The following is a 27,115-nucleotide window of genomic DNA, read 5'->3' as shown; positions in this document are numbered from 1 at the left end:
GAAAAACAAATCGGGCAAGAATTTTAGACCAATATTCTACCTGGACATCCATGACAATAGAATGATTGTGAGTAGCAGCATCAAGTTTACAGATGATCCTTACTGGTGCATAAAATGTCTCCAAACTGCTTCCTTGAAAGTGCGAATAGCGCTTAACCCTCTGATATTTTCGGGAAGGAGGTTTCATTCACGGCAGGCAATTACTGTGAATGATTTGTGGTAGATGGCCGTTCTATGGGCAGGTAAAACAAGGATGGAATATTTGACTTCACTGATGAATGGAATGCATATTGTTCCTGAAACATGTATGACAGAAAAATAATTTTCAAGCATTAAAAGTGTATTGACAGGGTGGACCCAACATAAACTATTTTAAGTGGTTTCTCTAATAATTTTTTCTTTGCTAGGGGCTTTACCCCGCACCGACACAGATAGGTCATACAGCGACGATGGGATAGGAAAAGGCTGGGAAGTGGAAGAAAGTGGCCGTGGCCTTAATTAAGGTACAGCCCCGGCATTTGCCTGGTGTGAAAATGGGAAACCACGGAAAACCATCCTCAGGGCTGCCGACAGTGGGGCTCCAACCCATTATCTCCCGATTACTGGATACTGGCCGCACTTAAGCGACTGCAGCTATCGAGCTCGGTAGTTTCTATAATAAAAGAAGACAGGTACTTGAAATATGAAGTAGGAGAAAATGGCTGTGAAGAATGAAGGATTTTATGAATATGGGATAGTGTGACGGATTTCTACTCGGGGCCAAATTAGGCGGTTAAGGAGTGGTCGTAGTACCGTAGGTTACAGACGTATCTGACACATTCGTTATGACCACGTTGTAATCTGCTCAATAACTTGCACCCAGCATCTCTATAAATCGCGTACAATGGTAGAAATTAGGGAAAACCAGAGCTTCTAACAGCATTTTGTTTGCGCTTTTCAGGAAAGAAGTATTTATACCCGCGCAGCACGTGCAATGCAGATAATATTTTCTGGGTGATGTGTTGTGATCGTGCGCATGTGCGAAGCCAGCTACAGCTATGAAAATTGCCTCCCTGGCGATCTGTAAAAATTAGCTTGGCTTAGCGCAGCTTATCATAGCAGCCTGTGTGTTGTGGCCTTAAGCTCGTCCCTGCTGCAACTACATTGCGCCGCGCTGTCCGCTTCGCAGTTGCCGTAGAGAAACACCCCTCCCCCTTTTATTGATGCATTACGAAGCATTGGTACATTGAATGGCAAGAGATGGTTGATATATTTTAGAATATATGGTATATTTATTAACTAAAAATTTAGAAGAAAAGACGACAAATGAAGTGCATAATTATTAGGAGTTGTGCAGTACTACATCAATACCTGTAGTTTAGGCGGGCTTTGTCTAAGTGGTAAGCTTAATGGTTTTCGTTTCAGAAGGCGCCGATTCACGACTGCCGGGAACTTCAACCGTGTGTGGTTAATCCCCCGGTATCGGAGACTGAACGTTAGTGAGCACTTCTTCATTTACGAACTGGCAAAGACATGCGCATTAGTGTATACATCTCTTCACATGGGAAAGGTCATCGGGGCGTAAAACTTGGCCCAATGCCCGTCAATTGTGGACATAAAAAATTGGGGAAAATGCCATAAAAAGAAAAAAGAGTCATGAATTTCTAATCTATTTGTGTGACACGCATTAACAAGTGAATGTTGTTCTGTTTCAGTTCGAGGTTGCGGCGCACTCCAGACTGCCTGTGGACTCCTGACTCTCCTGATGACGTCACTCGTCACGTGGTTCACCGCGTGAGCGACAGTGTCAGTGTTTTTTTTTTAAATGATGGCTGAATGTTTGTATGTTCTGAGTGACTGACATGTATTGGTGACAGGAATATCCACGTAAAGTGTGTGCTTTGCTGCACGTACAGACATCTTCTGCGGTGTTCGGGCAATGTAAACAAGCACAGACTCGCCTGCCTGCTGCAGGGGACGCAGGGCATTGCCCTCTGCGTTAATTAATTACACTCTGTCACATTTAAATTAAATCATCACTAGACTTCCCTTTTTTAAGGCAGTGTGAAATGGAAATTGCGTGTGGCTTTTAGTGCCGCGAGTGTCCGAGGCCATGTTCGGCTAGCCAGGTGCAGCTCTTTTGATTTGACACCCGTAGGCGACCTACGCGTCGTGGTGAGGTTGAAATGATGATGGCGACGACACATACACCCAGCCAACGTGCCAGCGAAATTAACCAATGATGGTCACAATTTCCGACCCTACCGGGAATCAAACCCGGGACCCCTGTAACCAAAGGCTGGCACGCTAATCATTTAGCCACGGAGCTGTACTTCAGGGCAGTGATAGGCTAGAATGCAAACTAACTTGGTTATTGAGAGTGTCGTCCACCCCGTTCTTCCGTAATGTACCAAGAGTAACATAAATTCTAGGCGTACCTCTAAAGTTTTACGCAAATATCATATCATAACCCTTGTGCAGGCTATGAGGGTATGCCTGGGGATTAGTTGGATAGTTTTAAGGAAATTTTATTAATAGGACATACGGAATAATATTCCATTATATTTGCAAAAGAAGTATTAGGTTATTATGTTCCTATTTTATATCATTCTTAGAACTCATTAGGACCATGCACTACATATTTGCTCTCAAAGAAAAATCTAATTTTCAGGGGCAAAAGATCTCTATAGGTCGACACCCCGAACAAATAGCATTAAAGTAAATAATCTAATTTTCTTTAATTTAAGCTTTCATAATTTCTCATACTCAACTTTGTTTATCGTAATTATGCGGTGTTTACTTTAAATATTTAAATTAACCCAAATTATGTCAGTTCTTAATATTAATTTTGTTTGTTATTTATTTTAATTTCTAATTGTATTTAGTTTTAACTATTTCAATTATTTTAGTCTTTTATTTTAGGTTGTAAACAAAATGTGGTTAAATGAAAGAGAGGGCCTAGAGCCCTAACTTCACCATCGAATAAGGCACTAATAAATAAATAAATAAATAAATAAATAAATAAATAAATAAATAAATAAATAAATAAATAAATAAATAAATTCAGTAAATAATGACGGAATAACTTGTTCATTCCCTGCACTAGGCAGGCAAACCTCTGTTTGGCTGCATCGTCCAAGCATCGCTGATGATATCTGTACAAATCTCAATGATTAAAATAAAATTCAACGATAAATCCATTCCATCAACGAGAAGGACCGATAATGTTTATAAAAAGTTAAACTAGGTCCGTCGTGTTTTCCAGAAAAAATGGTTAAAATACACTCAATAAGATATGAGTATACATTATTTGTTTCCATTAGATGTACAATGTTCAACGTTTTCTTGTGGCAATACAGATGTTCTGTTCATAAAGAGAGTTTCTTCTTCTTTTCAACCCATTGGTTGATGCGCTTCCAGATTACTTCTTCCTAGGGCCAGGCTCTTCACTTCACTGTATTCTCTTTCTGCCTTGATATTCCTCACGCTTTACGTCTTTCCATTTTCTTCCCTGAACCATCATGAATGTCGCAATAGGTGACCAACCATACTGTAACGTGATGCGGGTTGCAGGTAAATAAATACAAAACTGGTACCGTTTACTCTAAGATTTATTACCTCATATTAATTTCTATTCAGTCACACAAGTTATTCGCTGAGACACTTAAGAGCTAAAACAATTACACTGCGTTCACTTCTGCAACTGTCACTCGGACCCTAGGGCAGTTCATTGTAATCACCGTAGTCATTGTACTACAATAGCAGCCCTAGCACACTTCACAGTTAAAATACGCGCGCACAGTGTAACGGCAGTCTTCATACACCGTCCCCCGTCGATCAGCTGCACTGTTCCATCAGTCCACAATTAGCACACTTCGACAGCAATAGCTCTCTGACTGAGTTCAGTCTGAACCACCTCAAGCTCATTCGGCCTGCCTTAAATAGGAAGGCCAGCTCTATCAGATACTTTGCGAAGGTCGAAACCTCAGGTTATCTCAAAACAGAGAGATCTGGGTTCCTCTCGCACTATCAGAGAGGCCTGCACTGAAATCACAAAGTGACGCCAGAGTGGTGGCAAAGGGCTGATCAATGCGCGCTTGACTCCTCACTGATTGGTTGCCTCAAGTGGCAAGAGCACTGAAACGTAACTCGGTGATATGGCCCGCCACTGGGAGCTAGGTTGACTTGCTCCACCCAAGGCCGCAATTTAAAATCGCGGACAGTACCACAATACCATTCCTTCTCTTGGCAATTGTTTTCGGCAGATTCCTCCTCTCACCTGCTTGAACTCACCCTTCCTCGTTGGTCAATCTCTCTGTCCAACCTCCTCCAGCACCACATCTCAAAGTCTCAAGAAACTCTAAATATAAAAGAGCAGATTTTATTCTAGATGTTTTGATATCCACTCCAGGTAGCAGCACAAACCAAACGTGGGAATCGGGTCACCCAATACCCCAATAGCAGAAAGAAAGTTAGAGGGATTTATATTACCCACTGGCCACGAAAGCGTTAGTAGTCTTTTGCGCGGAATCATAAGTAATTCTTACTGTTTTATGTGCTTGAATACTACAGTATAAGGCTGTCCCTGCGTTCCCCTCATATGTTAATGAGTGTTTTGAACCAAGTGATTTTGATACTTGTAACATTTGTCATACTCAATAGTTGAAGACACCTTAGGGTGTTTTCTTAAAACACGGTGTTGTGCAAGAGCTCCGACCAGAGAGGAAGCATGTCTTCAGTGTGTGTGAGTGTTTCGAATTTATATACAGTAAGTTACTCTATTTTGAAAGTGGAGGTGTGTTCAGAGGGAGGAGCGGTGCTGATAAGATTAAAGGTGAACGTATGCAGTAACAACACATGTGTGTTTCAAATTAAGTGTCATACAACTTGTTTGTGGATCCATTGTAATTTGTGAGTGAACAAATAAAATTCATGGTGTTTGAATATTTTCTCTTCATGTATAATTTTCAGTCCATTGACCGGTCCCGAAACTCAACATGTGTACCAGTACAGATTATCTCCCCCATCATTTGATAGAAGACAATCAGCATCATCCGGTACTATGCCAAACTGATTGTGCTGGTATAAACAGCGTGAGTCTCTCTTCTATGTAACTTCAAAGAGTTTCAGTCTGTCCAAAACACGTTAACGACATTAAAGTGATAGGGTTAATGATAGGATCTCGAGGGACTATTTATCGATCCTTTGTGAATGTTTGGAAGAGAGGCTCCAAAACTACAAACTATGCCTGTGTTAGCTTTACGAGGTCCAATTTCATTACTGAGAAATCATTGCCACCTGTTATAGCTTACGAAAATAATGTAATCAACTAAATTATTGTAAACCAAAATTATTTAATTTGTTTCGTTATGCTTCGTCCATTGTGGCAACCTTCGACTGAGAAACGTTTTGTAAATATAATAATAATAATAATAATACTATATATATATATATATATATATATATATATATATATATATATATATAACACCATAACATGCCTGTCGATTATGTCTATAAACATCGAAGGAATGTCCCTTGTAAAAGAAGAACTCTTGCAGTATTTATGTAAGGAACATGGCTGTGATGTCCTTTGTGTACAAGAAACCCATCGAGACAATAATCAGAGCAGGCCAAGAATTTCTGGCATGCGTTTAGTGGTAGAGAGACCAAGTCAACAGCATGGAAGTGCAATATTTGTCAAACCTGGTATAGCAGTCCTATCCACTGATATATCTGACTGTGCTGACGTAGAACTCCTTACAGTTGAGTTAAATCATTGCACTGTTTCCTCTATATATAAACCACCAAATTCTGCATTCCATTTCCAGAAACCAAGGAATTTCGACAATCAAGCCGTCCACATTGTAATTGGTGACTTTAACAGCCAAAGCAACGTCTGGGGATATGAACATGAGAATGAAGATGGAGAGGCTGTGCTGGAATGGGCTGAGACTCACCAGATGCTACTGTTACATGATGTTAAACTTCCTCCTTCTTTTAACAGCGGGCGTTGGCAACGAGGTTATAACCCTGATCTAATCTTTGTTAGCGAAGGAATTGCTCAGCAGTGTATAAAGAACATCGGCACCCCAATACCACACACACAGCATAGACCCATCATGTGTCAGGTATTTGCTGCGGTACGTCCTATGAGCGTACCTTTCCGCAGGCGATATAATTTTAAGAAAGCAGACTGGAACAAGTTTACTGCATATCTGGAAGATGCTGTATCTGATATAGGTATTTCTATGACTGACTACGATCTGTTTGTAGATGCAGTGAACAAGAGCTCCAGACAGTCAATTCCCAGAGGTTGTCGAATGAATTATGTTCCTGGACTCAATCAACATTCCTCAGCTCTGATGGCTGAATACATTGATCTATTTGAGACGAATCCCTTTGGCGAAGAGACTGTGCAGAAAGGTCTAGAGTTGACAACAATGTTAGCAGAAGATAAACGAAATCGTTGGATATCTACCCTCGAAGAGCTGGACATGTCTAAAAGTAGTCAGAAAGCCTGGCGACTTTTAAAGAGGCTTAATAATGACTTCACAAAAGCCCCTGTACACGTCAATTTGTCCCCAGATGCCATTGCTCATCAACTTTTGCTCAATGGAAAAATAGGGGGTTATATGAATAGAGTTAAAATAGAACGCCAAATAGATAAGGAGTCTAGCGACCTCACTAATAATATCACCCTAGTGGAATTAGAGAAAGCCATAAACAAATCCAAAAATGGCAAGGCTACAGGTCTGGATGATATGAGAGTGGAACAAATAAAACATTTTGGTTCCAGAGCAAGGAAATGGGTTGTTGATTTTCTAAACAATTGCCTGCAGAGTAAACAGATACCTAACGTATGGAGGAAGTCTAGAGTGATAGCTATTTTGAAGCCAGGTAAGGATCCATTAGATCCTAAGAGCTACAGGCAAATATCATTACTTTGTCACCTATATAAGATATTTTAGAGGATCCTACTTGAGCGCCTCACATCTAAAGTAGATCACCTTCTTATTCCAGAACAGGCGGGCTTTAGATCTGGAAGGAATTGTACTTCACAGGTGCTCAATTTAACTCATCACATAGAGGATGGGTTTGAAAGACGTAAAATCACAGGTGTGGTATTTGTGGACCTTACAGCAGCATACGACACAGTACACCATAGAACTTTGATCACCAAGCTCTATAACTTCACCAGAGACTATGGTTTCTCGAAGATTGTTGAAACTCTCCTGCAGAATCGCCGGTTCTTTGTTGAGTTTCAAGGAAAGTGCAGTAGGTGGAGGGACCAACGGAACGGACTTCCTCAGGGCAGCGTCCTCTCGCCAATCCTCTTTAACATCTACACAAATGACCAGCCAAGGCCTTCCTATACAAGAAGCTTCATTTATGCCGATGACCTGGCTTTAGCTGTCCAGTGCGTCGACTTTCAAACCACTGAAATGCAGCTCTCAAATGCACTTAAGGAACTTTCAGTGTACTATCAGAAGAACCGGCTACTGCAAAACCCGACTAAGACCCAGGTGTGTGCATTTCATCTTCGAAATCGAGAAGCTACTAGACAGCTGTGCGTGACGTGGGAGGGTAAGCAACTGGAGCATTGTTTTACACCTAGGTACCTGGGTGTCACTTTAGACCGGACCTTAACATACAAGAAACACTGTGTTAATTCTGGACAGAAAGTCTCAGCCCGAAATAACATCCTCCGTAAACTTGGCTCAAGCAAATGGGGAGCCCATCCAACTTTGTTAAGAACCTCAGCTCTTGCTCTGAGTTTTTCTGCAGCTGAGTATGCGTGTCCTGTATGGTTTAGGTCAGCCCATACGAAGCGGGTGGATGCAGCCCTTAATGAAACATGTAGAATAGTAACTGGGTGTCTGAAACCTACTCCCACTGACAAACTCTACTGCTTGGCTGGTATTTCTCCTCCAGACATTCGGCGAGAAGTGTTTGCAAGGCAAGAGAGGTCGAAGGTGGATCTCACAAGCAACCACCCGTTATTTGGACATCGACCTCCACCCAGAAGACTGAAGTCCAGGAAAAGTTTCCTCAATGTCTCCAAGGCTCTGGATAAACCAGCAAGAACAGCACGTTGTGATATGTGGCGAGCAAAAATGGAGCATCTTTCTGATTGGATGGTGCCTTCTGAATCTCCACCCCCTGGTCATCATTTGGAATGGACAACCTGGAAGGCACTTAATCGTTTGAGGAGTGGAGTAGGTAAATCCAAGGATAACCTTAAAAAATGGGGTTATCTGAAAGATCAGTCAGACTTCTGCGATTGTGGGGAGCAACAAACTACCCAACACCTGTATGACTGTCAGTCCTGCCCTGTTCGTTGTACACTTCAAGACTTGATTCAAGCCACTGAAGAGGGAATTTCTGTTGCCCATTTCTGGGCAAACATTGTGTGAAACATGTTTTGTGACATAAAATGTATTCTGTTTTATTTGTATATAATACCTTATTTATATTTTTAAGTTTCTCAACACTCTGACACGAAATAAATAAATGCCTGTAAAAGGAAAAATAGGCACTGTTAAACAAAGAATGACATGTTTCGTTCTACAAGAACATTCTCATATTCTATCAAATTATTTTAAATCATCCGCATATAGGTACGGTATTGTTTACGTGGCGTAAAATTGTCAGTGATGGAGAGTCGGTGATGTTATGATCAAGTAATAACATATGACAATAGTATTCTTCAACTGCCACCTTATTATAGAACTGTTCCTGCACTGTGCTAATCAATCACCCGTTGTCTTCAACAATACCTGCAGCCAGTGTCCTCTGTTCCGTGAAGACGGGAGGGGAAACGTTGCTTCTTCATGTTATGATGTAATTTTGTGTATTAGGGAGTAATAGCAAGTTAATGAATTTGATGAAATAAAAGTATCGAATTGAATTAAAGTGCATCTTGTAAGACATTCTTTTTATTGATAAATAATATCCTGAAGTTGACGAATACTACAATAATTATTTGTTGTTTATAATATCACCGACTCTCAATTATTTATGGGCGTGCATAATATAAGGTAACTTGATACAATCTGAGATTTTTCTTGTAGAACGAAACATAACATTATTTGTTTAATAGTGAGTACTTTTTTGCAGGCATGTTACAGTGTTATATAAGTTATAATAGTGAAAGCATTTAAAGTTACATTAGCACCGGAAAATAGGGCTTCCTGCTTAACAAGAAACTAAAACATAAACTCATCTGTGCCAAAAACTTTACAGCTGATTCGGTAGGTGATCAGGAAGAAAACACAGCCGAATCAATCAATCAATCAATCAATCAATCAATCAATCAATCAATCAATCAATCAATCAATCAATCAATCAATCAATCAATCAATCAATCAATCAATCAATCAATCAATCAATCAATCAATCAATCAATCAATCAATCAATCAATCAATCAATCAATCAATCAATCAATCAATCAATCAATCAATCAATCAATCAATCAATCAATCAATCAATCAATCAATCAATCAATCAATCAATCAATCAATCAATCAATCAATCAATCAATCAATCAATCAATCAATCAATCAATCAATCAATCAATCAATCAATCAATCAATCAATCAATCAATCAATCAATCAATCAATCATCTGCATTTAGGACTGTCGGCGAGATGGCAGATAACCAATCAGTTGTCTACTTAGACGTTTATTTAATTATTTCTAAAAAATTTCAAATTTATCGAATATCTCCCTTAGTAAATTATTCCGAACCATGTGTCCTCTTCCTATGTACTAATATTTTCCCCAATTTGTCTTCTTGATTTCGAATTTTTACCTTCCCGACCTTTAAGAACACCACTCACACGTATCGTCTTCTAAAGTCATTCCACGCCGTCTGTCAGCTGACAGCTCGGAACATACCATTTGGGCGAGCAGCTCGTGTCCTTTCTTTTAAGTCTTCCGTGGCAAATGTTAGCAACATTTTCGTATCACTACTATTTTGTCGGAATTATCCGAAATGGTCAGCGTTGAGGCCTTTGGTTCAGAGGGTCTCGGGTTCGATTCCCGGCTGGGTCAGAGATTTTAATCACCTCTGATTAATTGTTTCGGCCCGGGGACTGGGTGTTTGTGTTTGTCCCAACATTTTCCTCTTCATAGTCAGACAACACATTATACTACCAACCACTAAAGAAACATGCAATAGTGATTACATCCCTCCATATAAGGTTGGCATCAGGAAGGGCATCCGACCGTAAAACAGGGCCAATACACATGTGCAACACAGTTCGCACCCGTGACCCCATAGGTGTGGGAAAAGCGGTAGCAAAAGAAGAAGAAGATACCTTTTTATTGGAAAACACCCAGAACAAATCGAGCTGTTCAGTTTTTTGGTAGAGGGGAATAATTTTTCCAGTTCTTGAATTGAAGACCTCCCGGAATGAGGATGTAACCAACAAATGTTTGAAAAGTGAGATATCAGTGGAAATGGGGTGTATCATCACGTCTCTATGCTGTACTGTTATCTTATGTCTAACATTTGAACTTCAAGCAGGTTTACAGCCAGCAGAACTCTGTCCTCCGTGGTGTAAGGATGGAGTGTCAGTCATGATAGTGGACAGTGCTTGGGTTGGTTCATCACGAGATGTAATAGATCATTTAAATAAAGGCAATGCACGTAATCACATCTCTATTTTGAAATATGTTCTTGACATCTTATTGTTATTATTGTTATTTTTATTATTACACTAAAGTTATTTGTTATTATTTGTATTTATTTGTATTATTTCCATGTAAGATAGAGTTCAAGGATGATTTTATCTACGATGACTAAAATTATACAATTTTCACGGTTCATATAAAGTCATATTTTGGCTCTTTTTTTGTCATTTTCCGGTAATGTTTCATATTATAGTCATATTTTCCCGTGCATTTTCGTGTTTTTGTAATATGTTTATCTTTTTATTCCATTTTCGCGTACCTGCTTTCAGTCGTCTCAAAGACGGATTTTTCACATCTCGTAATTGTTGTCTCTAATTTCTTACACTATCTTTCTTGATAATATATATTTATGTTAATTAAGAGCGTAAGCTGTATAGAAAGGTACAGATGCGTAGAAAACGACAGAAAGCTGAACTCTAATTACACTGACTGAGCAAATGCAACACCAAGAAGGAGTGGTCAGAACTTTATGCCAATTGCAGGGTAGACTGACGTCACTGAGGTATGCTCATGATGTGAAATGCGCCGCTGTGCTGCGCACGTAGCGAACGATAAATGGGACACGGCGTTGGTGAATGGCCCACTTCGTACCGTGATTTCTCAGCCGACAGTCATTGTAGAACGTGTTGTCGTGTGCCACAGGACACGTGTATAGCTAAGAATGCCAGGCCGCCGTCAACGGAGGCATTTCCAGCAGACAGACGACTTTACGAGGGGTATGGTGATCGGGCTGAGAAGGGCAAGTTGGTCGCTTCGTCAAATCGCAGCCGATACCCATAGGGATGTGTCCACGGTGCAGCGCCTGTGGCGAAGATGGTTGGCGCAGGGACATGTGGCACGTGCGAGGGGTACAGGCGCAGCCCGAGTGACGTCAGCACGCGAGGATCGGCGCATCCGCCGCCAAGCGGTGGCAGCCCCGCACGCCACGTCAATCGCCATTCTTCAGCATGTGCAAGACACCCTGGCTGTTCCAATATCGACCAGAACAATTTCCCATCGAATGGTTGAAGGAGGCCTGCACTCCCGGCGTCCGCTCAGAAGACTACCATTGACTCCACAGCATAGACGTGCACGCCTGGCATGGTGCCAGGCTAGAGCGACTTGGATGAGGGTATGGCGGAACGTTGTGTTCTCCGATGAGTCACGCTTCTGTTCTGTCAGTGATAGTCACCGCAGACGAGTGTGGCGTCGGCGTGGAGAAAGGTCAAATCCGGCAGTAACTGTGGAGCGCCCTACCGCTAGACAACGCGGCATCATGGTTTGGGGCGCTATTGCGTATGATTCCACGTCACCTCTAGTGCGTATTCAAGGCACGTTAAATGCCCACCGCTACGTGCAACATGTGCTGCGGCCGGTGGCACTCCCGTACCTTCAGGGGCTGCCCAATGCTCTGTTTCAGCAGGATAATGCCCGCCCACACACTGCTCGCATCTCCCAACAGGCTCTACGAGGTGTACAGATGCTTCCGTGGCCAGCGTACTCTCCGGATCTCTCACCAATCGAAAACGTGTGGGATCTCATTGGACGCCGTTTGCAAACTCTGTCCCAGCCTCGTACGGACGACCAACTGTGGCAAATGGTTGACAGAGAATGGAGAACCATCCCTCAGGACACCATCCGCACTCTTATTGACTCTGTACCTCGACGTGTTTCTGCGTGCATCGCCGCTCGCGGTGGTGCTACATCCTACTGAGTCGATGCCGTGCGCATTGTGTAACCTGCATATCGGTTTGAAATAAACATCAATTATTCGTCCGTGCCGTCTCTGTTTTTTCCCCAACTTTCATCCCTTTCGAACCACTCCTTCTTGGTGTTGCATTTGCTCTGTCAGTCAGTGTATTTGACGTAAGTTATTTCAAATATGCCCCAATAACATCCTGCGATTTTGAGCGGTCTTTTTCCCGTTACAAGCCAGTGTTGCGTGAAAGTAGAAGATCGTACCCATTAGAAAACTTTAAAATATATGTAGTTTTCTATTGTAATACTTTCTGATCGCCCATCAAAATGTGACATTTATTTCATTCTGTACAGAGTCTGAGTTGCCTCTGGATTGAGTAATTAAATATATTCAAAATATAATAATATAATTAATATCATTACTCATGTATGATTATTATTGAATGTTCTAGATTTTAAAAGTATGTTTTCAATATCATATTAATTTAACCAGCGGCAAGATTTTGAAGACTTCGAAAATGTTTCCAAAAACGCTTAAGTCATATTTATTGTCATATTTTAATATATTTTTAGGTTATAAATGCTTGCATATTTTTTAACATTTTTAGTTCATAAACATCCGGGCCATACTCATAACCTTATGCAGATGTCTGTACCCTTTATTTATAATTCCGTGAAAGTGATTTCCTGATATAAAAAGCTACGTGGGGGTAGTGATTATTGTTTTGAGAGGAAGTACAACTATGCAACCGTGCTCTATATAACATTAATCAGAGAGAAAATATGCAAGTGGCCAAGGGAAGATAAGGGCCACGAAGGGCGTGAAAATGAAAGTCTCCCTAAACCTCCATATTGTAACAGGAACGCCCGTACTTCAGTTTATCGGAGAGCATGAGGAACGACAAGGCGTGTACGGCCCATGCTAAGAGAGTAAGAGAGAAGGGTAGTGAAAGAAAAATTCATGATTAAGTGGATCCTTCAGTTTATTCAATAAATAGGCAAATAATTATGTCACCTTTTATAGCTGAATTGTAGATTTGTCCCTGAGGGCGTGAAGAGGACGTTGTCCCGCGGCGGCTGCGTCGTCTTGCGGTCGGCGTCGGCGTTGTCTTCCGTCGTTGGTGTTTGTATTAGTGTTGATGACTCGAACCAGAGGCAGGAACGGGGAAATGTGGAGCTTCCACATTTGACGTCATGGGGTACTGGTGTGACACTTCCCTATGGCGAAGCACGCCGAAATAGTTCCCACAGCAGCAAGGATAAAGTTAGAGTCACAGTTCGTATTTGGAATAATACGCAAATGAAACAATCTAGAACCTTCCGAGGTGCGGTGATCAAGCACTTCATAAAGAAAATTAAATTTATCGAGTACAGTCTCTGCACTGTACTCCACCAGCATAATACATTTGTTGAAATAAATGATAGTCCAAATTCCCGTACGTCGTGATTTTCAGATTAACACTGGCACTTAAGATCATAATGCAACACAGTTCAACGGATAGACATAGTCTTTAAATGAAATTGAGGCTGGCTAGAAATACTACCGCTGCTTTCACACAGTCTTTGAACGAAATCAATGCTGGCACAGTTAATGCAAGAACACAGTCTTTAAATGAAATAAAGCTGGCACAGTTTATGTGAGAACACAGTCTTTAAATGAATTCAAGCTGGCGAGAACACAGTCTTTAAACGAATTCAAAGCTGACATAATTAATGCAAGAACACAGTCTTTAAACGAATTCAAAGCTGGCACAGTTTATGTAAGAACACAGTCTTTAAATGAATTCAAGCTGGCGAGAACACAGTCTTTAAACGAATTCAAAGCTGACACAATTAATGCAAGAACACAGTCTTTAAACGAATTCAAAGCTGGCACAGTTTATGTAAGAACACAGTCTTTAAATGAATTCAAGCTGGCGAGAACACAGTCTTTAAACGAATTCAAATATACAGCCGGACCGAGAGACGAATTATGTCGCGACGTGCTTACTTGCACACACTCGCTGACTCACGGCTTACTGCCGACTCACTCCACTCTCTGCCTTCAGCACACTGCCGTCGCATACCGCACACTCTCTCTGCTTTACTGCAGGCTCTCTGCTTACCTTCTGCCTTACCCCAGGCTGGCGACTCGCTTATATTTCGTTCATGCAGCAATGGAACACGAATGAACCTTCTGCGTGACGTCGCTTGTCCTTGGCCGGTGTTCTGGAACGTCGCGAACTTGCTCGCAGTTCCCATTATGCCTGTGCGCTCGGCGCAAGTTTTAAAGGCTTACGGCCGGGTGTTAGCGAGCTTCTCTTAATAAAAGAATGAAACGTGAATGCTCGTAGGGTGTTACCGTTTCATCATGTAATACCGTCGGATTCGGGAAAGAACAAGAGTTGATCAAGGGACGTCGGACAGGACAGTTGAAATTGAGGAGCCCGGCAGAAAGAAGTCCAAGCAATCCCAGGACTAAGATAAGGGCACCGTGGTCGCCAAACCATGCTCCAGATTTCAAAACCTTTGGGCCCCCTTTAGTCGCCTCTTAAGACCAGCAGGGGATACCGTGGGTGTTATTCTACCACCCCCACCCACAGAGGATATTAAAATCTAATTACTTACAGCGGGATACTTTCTCCCCATCAAGTTGGTAGTTCAAATAAAGATGACCTTTCTTCTTAGTGAAACTTCCAACCTGACTTTTCACCCGAAACCACCCAGTGACCTGACAATGAATTAACCTGTTGAATGCTATGCTCGTCCACTGGTAGTGCGCGAGAACTATTCATTTTCTATTTTTCATGTTCACTCTCGAAGATGAAAATTCATTCTAGAATATTCTGCAATCTCTTGAGTATTATGATGCACTACGCAAGCTTGGTCTACAGCACGGGTGTCAAAGTTTGTGTGAGTTCGTGTACTTGCGTATCAACATGGCAGCTTGAAGAGATACTACTTTTATCATAGCCTATAAGTTTATAAAAGCACGACGCTTTGCTACAGAAGCAATGTAGTATCAGCACAGTATTCGGTGTTATTCTGCTTCATAACAATTATTGTTCATAGGAGAGTTGAAAATGTATACAGTGACCCTAAAGTACGTTAACATTATTTTCACAAGGAAATACTTCACGGAATATTGGAGGTAGGGCGGTAATTACTGACACGAATGATTGGCATGACATGGATTTTAAAGACACCACAATAAAGTATATAAAATGACCAACAGGTGGAGCTTCATACGATACGCAAGCAATAATTAGCATAACAACCGAGGTTTAGCAAAGATGATGTTCTTTATAACACACGCTCAACATGTCATTCGTCAACAATTCCAATAGTCGAGCGACGATGTTGTGAACAGCACTGTAAAACATATCCGCAGGTATGGTGAGAAATTGCCGTCGGACGTTGTCTTTAGCGTCCCTAATTGGGTCGAACGCTCGCGATAGACTTGCTACTACAACCAATAATCACACGGGTTGAGGTTGGGGGACTGGGCAGGCCAAGCAAGACGGAAGTGGCGGCTCATCACCCGATCCTCATCGAACGATGCACGCAAGAGACCTTTCACACGTGTAGCAATATGGGGTGGATCACCAACCTGCATGTGATTCTCGGCCAGCATAGGGATGATGCGATTCTGTTGGCGTCAATAAAACCCCATGGCAAGTTTTACCTCTCTCTCTCCAATATTCTGTGAAGTATTGCCTCGTCAAATGTTGACTGATTTGGGGTCACGCAGTTCTTCATTGCTTACGACAACCTTTATAGTAATTACTAGCTGATGTACCCGTGCCTCGCTACGGAATTCGACATTGTATACAGAATTCTAGGTTAACTATGGTTGCCTAGTTGTTCTTTCTCTTAAAACAGTAATCATCACCACCATCACTCTTATCATAGTCAGTGCGCTAAAAAAGAATAAGACATAAGTGATCGGAAACTGTATTGCCAATAAATATTTTATGTAATACTTTTCAATAGAACCAATGACAGAGGTATTTAAAAATGAAATATTAGGCGCCTTCCCCTAAACTGCCGTAACATCCAGTGTGAAAAAATGATTTACAGTCTAGATTGTAGTTCCTTATTCCCCATCTTTACATACCAATTTTCATTAAATTCTGATTACCCATTTTCTCGCGGCTGGGCGTTGATATGGACTTCGCAACAAAAATTCAAGTTCGTGAATATCTCTGTTATTACAGCCGGTACGGTAAAAATGTATAAGGCATTAACGACCGGAAACTTAGTTATCTATAACTTTTGTTATGCAGTATTTATCGATAGGACCACTAATAACAAACATATTTGAGAATTAAATTTCAGGCTTCCCGTAAACTACCATTTCACTCAGCGTGAATAAAATTATTTATAGCCTAGATTGTAGTGGCTCATCCCCCGATTTTACATACTGATTTTCATTAAATTCTCTTCCGGAATTTTCTCGTGATTCGCGTACAGACAGAGAGACAGACAGACAGACAGACAGACAGACAGACAGACATGAAGGAAAATTAAAAAGTGCATTTACTTGTTACTGTGGACGTGACCCATACAGATACAGCATTATTTTTGAATTCTGAGCAATGTAAGACAAAACACGTATTTTCCTAGTACATGGTGATTACAAAAAATGATGTTTCACGCATTTTTTCAAATGCCATGTTGAACATTTTTAATTATGTACGTGCTGATATGAAATCACCCGGAAGGACGTGGGTTCGATTGCCCGACAGAAAGTCGAAACATTTAAGAAACGAGATTTCCACTTCCCGAGGTGCGCATGGCCCTGAGGTTCATTCAGCCTACACTAAAAATGAGTACCAGTTTAATTGGTGAGGGCAAAGTCGGCCGGGCGAAGAGCTAACCACTCTACCCCATCAAGTGCCGAGGTACGGATAATGGAAGCCTTTAATTTCCAATCCCTCCAATGGCCTTCATGGCCTGTACGGTGATGACTTTGCCTTTGCTTATATGAAATAATACATGCATGGATTGCCGGAGTACCGTAGTTACACACCTCCTGGATTGGCGCTCGTAACAGCTTTTCTCGTACACGCAGAGTTGTCAGTCAGCTCGTAACCGTGACATGCCTGGTCTGCAGCATTCAGAAGTAAATAACAGAGCTTTTTTCGACGTCCATCATCAATAGATAGAGTTATGACGGCACAAAAATTAACTTTTCCACCCTACACTGTGATTTGTGGTCAAAAAAATGTTCGTCAAATTTCTTAATAATGTTAATGTTTTTACTTGTAAGTGAAGAATATGTACTCGTTTATAAAATGGGTCTCGGCCCACAAATGTCCACAGCTAGACCGTGGTCGACCAGCTCTGCATTCCGACCGGCCAACCGAGCAGGGGAGGGGTGGGCACGGCTCTACGCCTCTGTATTCGGGAGACGGAGAGGGCTGGTCCCCACCGTCGTCTGCCCTGAGAATGGTTTTCCATTCTCCTTCACTGAGGTGAATGCCGGGACAGTTCCTAGTATAGGCTACGGCCGCCAACCCCTTCACCTTCTCCGCACATCTCCTTCACCGTAACAAATCTTCTGGGCTGAGAGACGGCGTCATCCTCTAAGAAGCCCACCATACACCCTCAGGGTACTGAATAAAAACTTTCGTACTTAGTAATTTTACTTCGGGCCTTAAGCTTGTATAAAGATAATGCAGGCGAGGGCACGCATAATTAAAGTTCAATAAAAGTACATTCATAAAATTGTAGGTTTCATTCAATTGCATTTAACGCATAAGCTCCCTCTGTGGTGTGTCTGCCTCGGGACCTCATGAAAGCAGGTTCAAAACCGGACTTTTGAAGGGCAGAAAAAATTCCACTCGACACTCCATAGTGTACGATCTCTGGAGGCTCACTTGGTGTTCACCCGGCAAAATGCATTGAAAATCCGCCATAGACGCCCAAGAGAGATTCCATTTACTCTGCCATCTAGTAGGCCAAGAGTACAACGAGGAGCAGGCAGCCAGGTAGTGTCAAATTAGATTGTCTGCACACGTACCTGAGACCATCATATTATTATTATTATTATTATTATTATTATTATTATTATTATTATTATTATTATTATTATTATTATTATTATTATTATTACGATTACGAGGTGTCGTGTGGTCAGCATGATGTACACTCTAGGCCGTTATTCTTGGCTTTCTAGACCGGGGTCGCTATCCCACCGTCAGACAGCTCCTCAATTCTAATGTCTTAAGCTGAGTGGACCTCGAACCAGCCCTCAGATCCAGGCAAAAATCCCTGACCTGGCCGGGAATCGAACACGAGGCCTCTGGTTAAGAGGCAGGCACGCTATTCCTACATCACGGGGCCGGCATGGAAATCTTCTTTGCATTCTTTCTTTGGCAGGCTGCCTTATTTCCTCAGTCCATTTCCTATTCATTCACGGAAGCCTCTGCAGCTGTCGATCACTGATCTATACTTTGTTCAGTTTAGGATATTTTCCTGATTTATTCCAGACTGCTCAAGGTCCTTGCTTACCTCTCTGAACCATTTGTCGGAAACTTGACGTCTACTGTAAGTGTTTTACAAATCTGTTTTGTTAGCCTCTTCTCGTCCATTCTCAACAGATGTCCATAAAATCTGGGTCTTCTTTTCTTCGTTGACTCAATCTTTCACTTTCTTGGTTTAATTCTCCCTTTCCTCGTAACCTATGCTGGCTATCCACGATATTTGGACCCATCATCTTGCGGAGGATCTTCCTCTCAAATTTCTCGGCTTCTCTTGGCCCGCACATTCCTGTCATTCGGTGGCATATTTTTATTCGTATTATTATTATTATTAAAGTGATTTAAAATGCTTTACCTTGCACCGACTTCCAACACAGACAGGTCTTTGGCGACGATGTGATAGGAAAGCGTTAGAAGTGCAAAGGAAGTAACTGCAGCCGTAATGGATTTACAGTCCCAGCAATTTCCTGGTGTGAAAATGGGAAACATCTTCAGGGCTGCCGACAGTGGGGCTCGAACTCAGTATTTCCCGAATACAAACTGATCCAAACCTGGAAGACACTCACTGTGTATTTGTTTAATCATTGGTTTTTACGTCCCACCAACGAATTTTACGGTTTTCGGAGGCCCCGAGATGCCGGAATTTAGTCGCGCAGGAGTTCTGTTCCGTGCTACTAAATATTCCGATACGAGGCTAACATATTTGAGCACCTTCAAATAGCACCGGACACAGACGGGATCGAACCTGCTAAATTATGGTCAGAAGGCCAGCCCCTTAACCGTCTGAGGCACGTAGACCAGTGGCAAAGTGAACAAAGTCTGGATATTTCTTGCCATTTAAAGCCTATCACTTCTCTGCTCCTCTAATGATGAGACTTTTAACAGTGTTCTTGCGAATGAAGAATTTCATCGTTGAAGTAGCAAGCAGTACACTGGTAACTCAGCACTTAAAATATTAATGATTATACCTCAAATATCCGTATTCCTCTTTACGATGAACCCTGCTAGAAAGCTCGTGTCAATTTCAAACCATCCTTCCTTGTTGTTTCCTGGTCCGTTCTTCCCACTATTCCTTCACCTTGTCTTCTCAGACCACTTTGACCGGCTTTCCTTTCCATTCTTCCTTGAAATCATTTTAAAAATCTCTCCTTCTACAGTTTCTTCTTCTCTTATTTCGTTCTAAATCTTTCTTCACCTCTACTATCCATCTCGCTGTTCACATTTTTACCCCAAAAGGTGCCTGGTGCCTGGATATCTGTTTTCTCGATCTGCTATCATCCATCGTTCTATAGACATGTCCAAAAATAGCAATCTCTTTTTTGTTATCGTTTCTCTTATATTTTATATATTTTGGTATATATCCTCTATATATTAAAAGAGTTTACTAAAAACAGCTTTGGTAAATCCATCTGTCCGTTCTACTGGCCCGATTAACTTCATTTTTGTTTTGTTCTATCCGAAACTACAAGCCGATGAATCATGAGACATTGGTAGGTCTCTAAGTTGAGCCAACTTTGAGTAATCATAAAATAAAATCATTGAATAGTTGCAGGTGAAGGCTTATTCTTATCCGTAATACATTCTCTACTTAGCAGGTTGCTAAGCGACTAACTTTGATTAATATTCTGATATATGTGATTTTCATCCTTAGTAATGCCATTGCATGCAGCCATGTTGGATTACTACATGTCAAGCCGGAGAGTATACACTTCCTCTGATAACGGCAGAATACTATTCGCTGCTAGATACTCTTTGATTGTCTAATCTTTCTCAGCTTCTAAATATACTCAACAGACGGCAGAGCGCTCATAATAACTTACATGCTGCTAAGAGAAAAAAAAAAGTCTACGTACAAACATCCGCCTTAGATATTATCTGGGAACACCTATCGAAGGATAACCTAGCTACACTTAAGCTACATTTATCTTTAAATAGTTCTCTGCCTGGCAAAAAATGCTCCATAAAGTCTAACCTGTGAGCTCACAAGACAACCGTTCTATATAGAACTGCGATTAAAAATACCATTGCCTTCTGCGAAACAATAGCAAGCTTTACATCAAGAACTGCAGAATAAGAAAAAGCGAATATATGGATCGATTTTTACCAAACAAACGGCATGACGAAGCCAGAATCGATGAAATCTTATTAAATGTTCATAAAACCATTGAAAATCGGTGGCAAAACGGGACGAGACATCTAGTTAAGTCTTATTTTCCATTGTTCTCCTTGTTCCTAGGAATTCTCATCATCCTTCTTGCTCGTACCTCCAGTTTCCATATTCTATTTTACCACTTAAAAGTATTAGTTATTTGCACCACAATAGAGTTTTCGTTTGTGCATTAATATGGCATTTAGGAACCTTATTAAAAGTTACCTATCGATATATTTGTTCTTCCAAAAAATTAAATTAAATTCGTACAGATACGAGTTTTTTTATTTACCCCAACGATATGATATCTGCAGGTATGGAACATCGGGTTATTACACCACATTTTGATTCATACAACTAATTAAAGTGGTTGGAAAATTAATGAACTTCAAGCAATTAAAAATGTATTACAACTGGATACGTTTGTGTACAGCTACTGCAATTAGATATATTGTTTCTCCAAACATTCATTAATAAAATTGTTATAATGAATTATATTTCCGCCGACACTCGGATTTGGAGTAATATTTTCTATATCGCTGTACACAGCGATTGGAATACACATGCTTTTCAATGTTCTGTTCCACTGTCGACTACGATCACTCTGGTTCAGTTCTTGAGCTCTCTAGATCTAGTAGAACATTCACGTGAATTCGGAGTACGAAAGTCTGAGGAAGTGTCACACACCGGGCGGCACAGACGCACAATGCATGATGCACGGAACATCCACAAGGGAAATAAACGCTTATTTGAAGTCATACGAAATATGTGGCCAGTTGTAGATGTTCTGAATAACCCTCTAATGAGGAGAGGAAAACCTCGAGGGTGATGCAGCTCCCTAAATTCCTTCATTCATAATCCATGTCCTGTCTCAAACAGTGAAACTCAGCTAAATTATAATGTATAAACTAGTTTTGTTTCTTGGTATGGACGTGCTGTCAACTAATAAACATAAGCCCTGGGTGCACTACGAGGTGTTTGAAAGGTAAGGACAAATAACCCTACGGAAGGTAGGTATGAATGACCACAGTTTCGTAAAACATTGTTTCAAATTTCTTTGAATGGTTTGTGTGATAGTGTGAAAATGGGAGTGTTGGCTGCAGTAACTGCAGACAGGATAACAGGGCCTATAGTTTTGAAACCACAAACACTGGGGAGAGAAATAGGGATGATATTCTCATACCATTTTTTAACAATTGACGGACAATGAATGACAATCTGGATATTTCCAGCAAGACTCGGCAACCGTGCATACGTTTAACGAGTCATTAAATTGAGGAAGTTTTCGACAAGAGGGTAATTAGTAAACCATAGTGGCCCGCAAGATACCCAGATCTTACGGCTTGCGATTTTTATTTATGGGGAAAAATGAAAAATAAATAGATAAATAGATAAATAAATAAATGGATAGATGAACTCAAACAAACTATCACGAAAGAAACTGAGGTTATCTCAGTAGATGAACTAATGCGTATGAATGAAAATTTCCTTAGATGAAGCCAGAAATGTGTAGATGCAGGTGGAGGACATTTTCAACATCTTCTGTGACAAGGTAAGAAATTATTTTACTATGATCATGCGTTATTATGTGTGCTTGTTATAATAATAATTTCGTGTGGCTATTTCTAGCCAGGTGCAGCCCTGGTAAGGTAGACCCTCCGATGAGGGTGGGTGGCATCTGCCGTGTGTAGGTAACTGCGTGTTATTGTGGTGGAGAATAGTGTTATATGTGGTAAGTGAGTTGCAGGGATGTTGGGGACAGCACAAACACCCATCCCCCGAGCCATTGGAATTAACCAGTGAAGGTTAAAATCCCCGACCCGGCCAGGAATCGAACCCAGGACCCTCTGAACCGAAGGCCAGTACACTGACCATTCAGCCAACGAGTCGGACATGTGTGCTTGTTATTTACATGCGATGGCTCGTGCTCGGCTGACCTTCAGCTCTCCCATCTACCCGCTGCGCTGCGCCCACCCTGAGTGAAAGACCCTGTATTAGCCTTCGATCACATTGGAGGCACGCTTATGCTAGTAATTTGGTGGCGCGCGCGTGCGCAAGCGTGCATATATAAACACAATCTGCAGGAGAGCGACACAAACAAGTGGTGACTTGTCCATCGCCGCTCACACTGCCCGCCACAAGCAAGTCCACGCTTGCGCAAGCTTGATCCGATTCCACTTCGAAACAAAAAATATTTATTTTGTAGTTGCAAGCGTGCAATATCCAGGTTATTTTCATAAACTATTCACTGAAAATATATTCAATCGGCACTTTTTTAATGGTTGTAATTAATACGTTACATTAACTTTTTTGGGAGAGAAAGGCCTACAACATTTTTAATATTGGCAGATTGAATATCATTTGTAAATTCACTAAAAGCACATTTTAAAATTAATAGTTAATAAATCTTCAAGTCTTACCTCAACATAACCATCAGCTTGTTTTCAGGTGATACACACTTTCGGAAATTAGATTGCCTCCTTATTCTAGGTGTGATTTTCTCCAGTATATAGTAGAAAGTGTCTGGTATCATTCTGAAGTATTCAAAAACTTATCAGGCTGTCTAAGCAAATCGTTGAATATTCGTGCATACTCTCCATCTTCCTCTCTGTCCAAAAAATACTCGTCCACTCACTCTTCCCTGATTTCCTGTTCATACAAAAATAAAAAAAATTTAAAACACCTTTTTCCAAAACAGAGTCCTCATTGTCTGACATCTCCATTTCGACTGATCTGTTTATAATAATTAACTTGCACCTCCTTGCATTTAGTGTGAGCACATTGCTGTTCACGCCAGCTTGCACAAGCGTGCCGCCAATGTGATCGAAGCCTTAGGCTTGCACCATGTTGTATGCTTTACCCGGTGTGGAACGCTCTTAAAACTTCGTCCATAAGTACACTACTCAGCACGTAAGACTATGCACTAAAAAGCAAATAACGCCGCCCTATTTTCGTTTCTTTAATGGCTCATCATTGCTGCCAACTTGACTATATATTGAAATCACCAGACATAATCATAACGAACTAATAACCGAATGTATGTATGTCTAACCCTTGTCCCGTTCCTCTCCGGGGTCGGGTATGAGGTGAGATGAATCTTCAATAGCAAGTTTTAAGACCGGTTGCCCTTTCTGACGTCAACCTCATCAGAGGATTTAATGAGATGACAGGGCGAGTTGGGTGTGCGATTAGGAGCGCGCAGCTGTGAGCTCGCATCTGGGAGATAGTGGGTTCGAACCCCACTGTCGGCAGCCCTGAAGATGGTTTTCCGTGGTTTCCCAGTGTCATACCAGGAAAATGCTGGGGCTGTACCTTAATTAAGGCCACGGCCACTTCCTTCCCATTCTAAGGCCTTTCCTGTCCCATCGTCGCCATAAGACCTATCGGTATCGGTGCGACGTAAAGCAACTAGCCAAAATAATAATAATAATAATAATAATAATAATAATAATAATAATAATAATAATAATAATGAGATGAAATGAAATGAATGACGTGAAGGAAGAGAGAGGGTGAAACCTCGTGCCGGCACGTAGCCTATTGATGTTGAATAGCACCAAGGGGTCTGCTCAAGGCTTTACGTCCCTCTCCGACGGACGAATCACCATCAAGAGCATCATCCACCCTCACTCCATATGAGCACTGCGGAGAGGTATCGAACTAAATGCAGGCTTTGGCACGCAATCTAGTGATTAGAAATTGTATGCCACCACCTCTCCTACCTGCCAGCCAACATCCTGATAATGAATATTTTTTCGACCAACGGGACTCGAACCGGCGAACCTCGGTGTCAGACCGTTTTGACTGCAACGCCGTAACAGTCACGGCTACCAGGAGGGCTGAATTCTAACCTGAATGTAAGCATCAGTAATGAAGGTTCCCTTGAAGCAAGGTCAATGGGGAATTCAGGAACTACACAGTCTCTCACCCTCACTCATTGTCTGACTTTATTCTGGTATGACCGTATTCTACGGTACGTGCCTTGGTGTAAATAATTGAGCTCTCTTCTTGAAATTTTCTATTACTACTCCTCGGACTGAAGTGAAACCACTCTGTAATAATAAGGCAAGCAAATATATTACATGTACATATGCCGTAAGGTCCGCCTCTGTGCTGTAGTGGTTAGTGTGATTAGCTCCCACCCCCGGAGGCCCGGGTTCGTTTCCCCGCTCTGCCGCAAAATATGAAAAGTGGTACGAGGGCTGGAATGGGGTCCACTCAACCTCGGGGGTCAAATGAGTAGAGATGGGTTCGATTCCCACCTCAGCCATCCTCGAAGTGGTTTTCCGTGGTTTCCCATTTCTCCTCCAGGCAAATGTCCTGTGGTTGGGGCAGTGGGATAACACGCACGGTATCCCCTGCCCGTCCTAAGAGGCGACTAATAGGGGCCCCACGGGCTCTGAACTTTGGAGAATAGATTGGCGACCACGGGGCCCTGAGCTGAGTTCTGCATTACTTACACTTACTTATGCCAGACTCCTCACTTTCATCTATCCCATCCGACCTCACTTGGTCAACCCTTGTTCTTTTCCGACACCGACTCTATTAGAGCACTCGAGGCCTAGGGAGTCTTCCATTTTCACGCCCTTCGTGGCCCTTGTCTTTCTTTGGCCGATACCTTCATTTTTCGAACTGTCGGATCCCTTCCATTTTTCTCTCTGATTAATGTTATATAGAGGATGGCTGCCTAGTTCAGGAATGGCGAACCTATGCCACGCGTGTCACTAGTGACACGCGAACAGAATTTCGGTGGTACGCCACATGAACATATTAAAGTTTTTATATACGTCTTGTGCTACAGACTATACAATATCATATGGTTCGTATAGTCATAGTGTTTCACGTGTAAGAAATAAATATCGAAAACCTGGCCGTTAGTCAGTCGGTGAGTGAAGTCTGACGTGTGTGTGGTAGCCAGTAGCGCTTAATTATTCGTTGTGTGTTACTGTTTATTGAATGTCGTTTGTATACGGACCTCACAAACATGTTTTCGGTGCCGAAAAAACAGAAACTTAACAAAAGTAGTAACCGGATTCTTCAAGAACAGTGGACAACGGAATTCAGAGTGATAGAAATAAGCAATAACGCTTTGTGTTGCCTGTGACTGAAAACCGTCGTGTCCCGCACATTTAATGTAGGCCAAAAGCACCATTTCCGGACGAATCATTTAAATGTTCGTTCCATGCCAAATGAAGAAAGAAGAGAGCTCGTCTCACAGAAAATCGAAGAACACACAAAGCAAACTCTTTGTTTTGTATCATCTTTCAGGTCAAGGAATAATATCAGTGCGGATGTTTCCATCTGTCTCACTGCATATTAGAGCATTGGAAGTCGATTTTTGACGGTGAGTTCTTGAAAGAGACTTTCTTATCGACGTCCGATGCATTAATTGAAGACTTTCCTAACAAACAGCAAATAATTAACAGAATTAAAGAAATGCCAGCCAGCCGAAATACTGTCAAGGGTAGAATAATAAGAAGGAGTGAAGATGTTTCGGAGCATTTGAAAGCTGATTCGGATAACTCCCAGATGAATTCAGTATGTCTTGATGAAAACACGTATGTGACCTTACAAGAAAGGATTGCTGTTTTGAATGATTTCCTTGTGAAAATATGATGAGGGGAGTGAGGAATTAGTAAAATTGTTGAGTTTACGAAATACGACAATAGGTGAGGATATAATGAAGGATGTGAAGCAAGAACTTGTATTAAAAATGGGCTTTGACTTACAGAATAGCCTCAAGTATGGTGCGTATTCATAATGGGTTTGAGCAATTTCTTAAAGAAGTCAAACACCCTACAATGAACGTTGTGAAGTCAACAGTTAGAATCCGTCTTGCTTCAGACCTATGTGCTTCTTGTGTGTTACTGAAGACAAGAAGTTATGAACTTAATATAAATTACATGGGTACTAAATGTGAGAACGATATTTCACTCGAAGTTCATCAGCAATATTAGTATTTTAATTGTTATATCTAATAATATTTAATGACGAGGAATGTTACAATGGGAGCTTATTATATATTTTTACAAGTAATGTTAGGTATTCTCGAAATACTTAAGAATGTATTTTTGATGTTTTTGCAAAATACAACCACGAAACATGCAGTCAAATGTATTTACAAGATATATATTAAATAAGTAAATA

The 27,115-nt window shown here is 41.3% G+C and overlaps 1 protein-coding gene across 1 annotated transcript in view; it reads left to right on the top strand.

Moving 5' to 3' along the window:
- The window catches only part of LOC136872509 (cell adhesion molecule 2), a 140,863-nt gene extending 135,958 nt beyond the window's left edge, over positions 1 to 4,905 (top strand). Inside the window, exon 6 of the mRNA XM_068230841.1 lies at positions 1,695 to 4,905. Within this exon, the coding sequence (XP_068086942.1) occupies positions 1,695 to 1,777 (83 nt within the window). The 3' untranslated portion in view covers positions 1,778 to 4,905. The remainder of the gene's footprint in view (positions 1 to 1,694) is intronic.
- Positions 4,906 to 27,115: the final 22,210 nt, after the last annotated feature.

This window comes from Anabrus simplex, chromosome 1 (genome assembly GCF_040414725.1).
Source record: "Anabrus simplex isolate iqAnaSimp1 chromosome 1, ASM4041472v1, whole genome shotgun sequence".
Classification (NCBI taxonomy): Eukaryota; Metazoa; Arthropoda; class Insecta; order Orthoptera; family Tettigoniidae; genus Anabrus; species Anabrus simplex.
This window is presented reverse-complemented; position numbering and strand designations above follow the sequence as displayed.